This window comes from Hyperoodon ampullatus (genome assembly GCF_949752795.1).
Source record: "Hyperoodon ampullatus genome assembly, chromosome: 5".
In the NCBI taxonomy this organism is placed as follows: domain Eukaryota; kingdom Metazoa; phylum Chordata; class Mammalia; order Artiodactyla; family Ziphiidae; genus Hyperoodon; species Hyperoodon ampullatus.
Window position 1 is genome coordinate 100,503,356 of NC_136918.1, and position 5,341 is coordinate 100,508,696.

The 5,341-nt window shown below is 54.6% G+C and overlaps 1 protein-coding gene across 1 annotated transcript; it reads left to right on the forward strand.

The window, feature by feature from the left end:
• Positions 1-508: 508 nt before the first annotated feature.
• LOC307053800 (EF-hand calcium-binding domain-containing protein 4A-like) lies at positions 509-2,397 on the forward strand (the record flags this gene model as incomplete). Its single annotated transcript, XM_079705274.1, has 4 exons — positions 509-863; positions 1,311-1,497; positions 1,939-2,085; positions 2,214-2,397. The coding sequence occupies 4 exons, from the start codon at positions 509-511 to the stop codon at positions 2,395-2,397; spliced, it is 873 nt and encodes a 290-aa protein (XP_079561400.1).
• Between the last annotated feature and the right edge of the window lie 2,944 nt (positions 2,398-5,341).

The following is a 5,341-nucleotide window of genomic DNA, read 5'->3' on the forward strand; positions in this document are numbered from 1 at the left end:
AAGCTGAAAAAAAAGCAGCATCTTTAAAAAAGGCAAAAACTTTATTTAATTTTCAGGGAAATACAAGATGCATATAAACATAAACAAAATACAAAACATCCCAAATCTTACAGTCTAGAAGCATGCCAAGGCAGAGTATTTTCTGCAGACCAAAGAATCCCGTCAGATTGCGCCCTCCCCCCAGCACATCCTCTCCTGCACCGGCTGGCTCCCTGGGTGGCCCTGAGCCTGCATGGCTCCACCCAGTACACCTCACGCCAGCCCCACCACCTGCAATTGGGCCACACCTCCCCCAGCTGCCCCTCCTCCCTGGGCCTCCGCCAGGCCCTCTCCCACCTTCTCATGGGGCCAGGGAGACCCTTCTGCTCCCCACCGCTCCAGCTCAGCCCTCAGCTACGCTTGCCCCTCACCCTCTCTGCCTTCCCTTCTCCTCTCCCCTCATTTCTCAGCTCTACTCAGGCCCTGACTTCTCTTTGGCTTCACAGCACCCAAGGCTGAGACCCCCACCATGGCCAGCCCCGGGGAGCCTGGGGCTGGGGAGGCTCAGGAGAAGGAGGGGTGGGGCGAGGGGCGCGCCCCAGAGCCACTGGCAGCGACGCTGGAGCAGGCCCAGGAGCTGTTTCTGCTGTGCGATAAGGAGGCCAAGGGCTTCATCACCCGCCACGACCTGCAGCTGAGCCCTCAGCCCCAAGAGGCCGCCCGCCCCAGGGCTGACCTTAGCTACTCAGCCTTGCCATCCTTGCCCGGCCAAGGCCTGCAGAGCGACCTGCCCCTCACGCCCGAACAGCTGGAGGCTGTGTTCAAAAGTCTGGACCAGGCGCACACCAGCTTCCTCACGGCTCGGGAGTTCTGCCTTGGCCTGGGTGAGCCCGGCCCCTGAGCCCCACCCCCGACCCCACTGCTCAGACACCCTCCGCTGGCACATGTGGGACTCTCTGGGGCCCACAGCCCACGTGGGTGGCAGCCCGTGCTTCTTCCTGGCCTCCCTCTGGAGCACAGGCTGGTGTCTGTACACCCAGGCACCACGAGGAGCCCCCCAGATGCTGTGGCATATGTGGAGATGACCTGCTGCCTGAGCCAAACCCAGGTGGGGCTGGGAGCCAGGCATGCCTCATTTTGGCCTGAGCCCAGCTGTCACCTCCCATTCCCAGGACAAGAATCGGACCAGAATAAGGAAGAAAAACAGGAAACTGGGCTCAGAGAAAGGGCAGGATATGTGTGTGGAGGCGGGGGGGGGGGGGGGGGTGGAGGGTTGGGGGGGCTGCGGTGGTAACGCACAGCCCGGTAATCTCTCCCTCCCATGCCCGCAGGGAAGTTGGTGGGTGTGGAGTCCGTCCCGGTTGCCCTGCCCTCCCCGGCTCCAAAGGAAACCTTCAAAGCGGGCTGGTCGGATGTGCAAGGCACGGGGGGCTCCCTGGAGGAGGAGGACGAGGAGGAGGAGGAGGAGAGATTCTGCTCTGCGCTGGAGCAGCTGGGGGTGGCCCGGGTCCTGGGTGAGTGAGTCGGTGCTGGCCCGGCTCCCAGCATCCTCATCTGCTCTCTGTCCACTGCATGCTGCCTGTCCGTGTCGCCTGCATGTTTGTTCCCAGGCAGGGTCCCTAGGCCGAGTCTGGGCCAGTCCTTCCTTCTCAGCTGCAACTACTGCGTGCCGCGCATGATTTCCCACAGAATTTGCATTTCAGGAGGCAGCAGTCAGGGCTGCCCCCCATCACAGGCACAGCCGTGTGTACACAAGGACACAACCCCATGTACACACACCTCCTGGCCACACAAGCCCCGCACAGGCACAGACTCCCGCAGGGGTGAAAGCACCCAGGAGAGGCATGCCCTGCTTGTGCAAGACTACAGGCGCCTCTGGGGGCTTCTTACCCTGCAGGGTGGGGTGGGGAATCCCCGCTTCAGCTTCAGCCTCTGCCCTCCCCCGCCCTGCCCCTGCAGGCCGTGGGCAATTCAGACGCTCTGGACCCGGCTGCAGCGTGAGCGACCCGAACTGCTGGGCTCCTTCGAGGACGTTCTGATGCGAGCGTCGGCCTGCCTGGAAGAAGCGGCCCGAGAGCGGGAGGGCCTGGAGCAGGCGCTATGGCGGTGAGGGCTGGGGCGCTGGGGGCGGCCTGAGGGCCAGGTGGAGGGGCTCCGCGAGGTGGTAGAGGCGGGGCCGGGGGCTGTAGTGCTAGCAGGTTCTAAGCAGCTGTCTCACCCCCAGTTTCCCGAAGGCGGGAGAGCGAACACGAGAGGGAGGTGTGGTGTCTCTACCAAGAGATGGAGCAGCAGCTTCGCGAGCAGTGCCAGCGCCTGCGCAGTCAGGTGGGCCCGCAGCGCTGCCCCGTGCACGGCCCAAGCCCGGACGCGCGGGTGTCGCCGGCCCCGCCTTCTCCCAAGCGGACCCACCCGCGCTAGAGATTTCAAAGGTAGGGAGACATGTGGAGTTAATGGAAAGTTTATGAAAAACTCTAAGTGGGGCTTCCCTGGTGGGAAGAGTCGGCCTGCCGATGTGGGGGAGGCGGGTTCGTGTCCCGGTCCGGGAAGATCCCACATGCCACGGAGCGGCTGGGCCCGTGAGCCATGGCCGCTGAGCCTGTGTGTCCGGAGCCTGTGCGCCGCAACGGGAGAGGCCACAGCAGTGAGAGGCCCGCGTACCGGGGGGGGGGGGGGGGGGTGGGAACTCCAAAAAACAAACAAAAAACTCAAACTGTAGACTCATGTACCCTTAAGGTTTTGGATCAAGGATTTGCTCTCTTAGCAGAGAATTATAAGCCATTGAGAAACAAAACAAAACAAACCAAAAACACCCCAAACCCAAAAACTCCCTGGTGTACTATGAAACATGCTAGAGGAAGTGCTCCTGCCTTTGGGACATTAAGTGACCAAAACCAGAATTGCCTTCATGAGCTGGAATTTGTCACACTAACAAGTATAAGGTTGAGCAGAACCAGGAGCAATTCATTAGAAGCTGAAGGTGGCAAATTCAAGGATCTGGCCTAAGCAGGGCAGGGAATACCATAAGCCTCACCAGCAGGTGACCCAGACCTTCTTGTCATCTACCACCATTGCACGGACGTCTTTCCCTCAGCTCACACATCTGGCCTCAGAAAGCCAAGTAGGTTCTTGGATGGTCATCTTGGTGTGTTGATGTCAAAATGTACAGATGTTGAACTATAGCTCCACCCAAGGTGACCGTGAAAGGCATCACTAAGGGGAAATTCTCCCTTAGAGCAGTGGAATGATCATCTATTTCCATTGTATAGAAAGAGAAGTGGTCCAACCTAAGAATATATAGACTCAGGGTAGAGGTGTAAAGTTTGGATAGTGGTCAGTGTCCTGTGGGGAGAAACATGAGAAGGTCAGGGACCAGGAAATCTGAGGAAGGGGCATATGAATGGATTTACTAGAGTGGATACAGGGTTTGGTGATCCTCATATTCCATATAAATGTCCACCAGAGAGCATCTACCATGGAAGAGCTGTTAAACAACCAAATAGACAGAATTATTCAGCCAGTTGAGGTCATCCTGCTTTGTTCATCTGCCATGCCAGTGCTGGCACAATGGGCACATGAAAAAAGTGCTGTATTGGCTGGGATGGAGGAATGCATATGCATAGCCTCCAACATTTCCATGCTGATCTAGGTAATGTTCCTTCCAAATGCCTAACTTACCAGAAACCGTTGTGGCCCCCAATATAGCAACATCCCTCAAGAAGATCAGCCAGCCGCTGGTGTCAAGTTTGCTGCTATAAACCTCTTATACTCTGAAAGTGGCAGAAATGCATCTTGACTAATATCAGCATAATTCAGGTATGAGTTATCTTTCTTATCTGCAAGACCTCAGGTAGCACCAGTATCTGAGGCTGATAGAGTGGTGTATAACATGGCATTGGGCCAGAAATCCACTTTTCAGTAAAAGAAGTGTCATATTGGGTAGTGACTGGTACACTGGTTCTCTCCTATTTCACATCAGTGGGAAACTACTAGCTTAATAAACAGATGAAACGGCCTGTTGAAAGTATAACTGAGGTGTCAGTACTATGACCTCCAGAGTGTACCTTCCACCAGAAATCAGTGACCATCATATGGGGCTGTGTCTTCAATAGGTTCAGTACCTGAATCCAGGACTTCCCTAAGTGACCCACTTGGGGAATCTGTACTTTATGTCCCCACATATCTGCACTCTATGGGTTTAGAAGTCCTGGTTCTCAGAGGGGAAATGCTCTTACCAGGGAGTGCAGCAAGAATTCTATTATACATAAAGTCTCAGCAGCTACACAGTCACTTTGGATTCCTTGTCCAAGAGACCACCAGGAAAGAAAAGGAGTCCATGAGAATTGAAGGGGGTAATTGAACTTGTTTTCAGGAAGAGACAGGGTTGCTATTATGCAATGGAAGCAGGAAAAATTATGTTTGGCATTCAGGTGATCCATAGGTATCGTGCTGGTACTCCCTTGCTCAAGTTTGATAGTAAATAGACAAATGCAGCAATGAGGACTGAAAAGGGCATGGTGATGTAAGGTTCACATTCCCCAGGGATATGACTTCTGGATTCTCCTCCCGTATTATCACCTAGAGCAGCAGAGGTATGAGGCAAATGTGAAGGGAACCAAGAGGAGGAAGACAGATATTAGTGTGGCTTTGAGACTAGCTGCAGCCTTTGGAACTGCAGGTGTCCCATTAACCTTCATTTTTTTTTTTTTTTTGCGGTACACGGGCCTCTCACTGTTGTGGCCTCTCCCGTTGCGGAGCGGCTCCAGACGTGCAGGCTCAGCGGCCATGGCTCACGGGCCCAGCCGCTCCACTGCATGTGGGATCTTCCCGGACCGGGGCACGAACCCGTGTCCCCTGCATCGGCAGGCGGACTCTCAACCACTGCGCCACCAGGGGAGCCCCTAACCTTCATTTTTTAAGATTCTCCAGGAAAAGAGAAAAATCCAAATTCTGGCGGGGCTTTCCCCAGAACTTATTATAAAAATAAGTAGTTCTGAGCAGTATAAGAGGTAGCCAGTAACAGATCTACTGTTCACAGCCCAGATCCCACCTATTTCCCTAGCAGTAAGAGTGCTAGTAGCTGACAGCTCTCAACTAAGTCCCTCTCTAGGAAATATCCTTATCTGAAGATGTGTCTTATGAAGGTCATATTACTTCCTTGGGGGCAGCCTGTATCCAATGACTATTCATGTAAGGTATAAATTCCAGGCCCCCGACTTAGGGCTTGGGGACATCACAAACCCCACTTCTCCACAGGATTGGCTAAGGTCTTTTTTCTGTAACTACATTCAAATTATCTTTCTGTCTGATCTTACTTCCTTCATTCAGTTAATAAGCATTGTCCCTGAGGGCATTCCCCAACAGA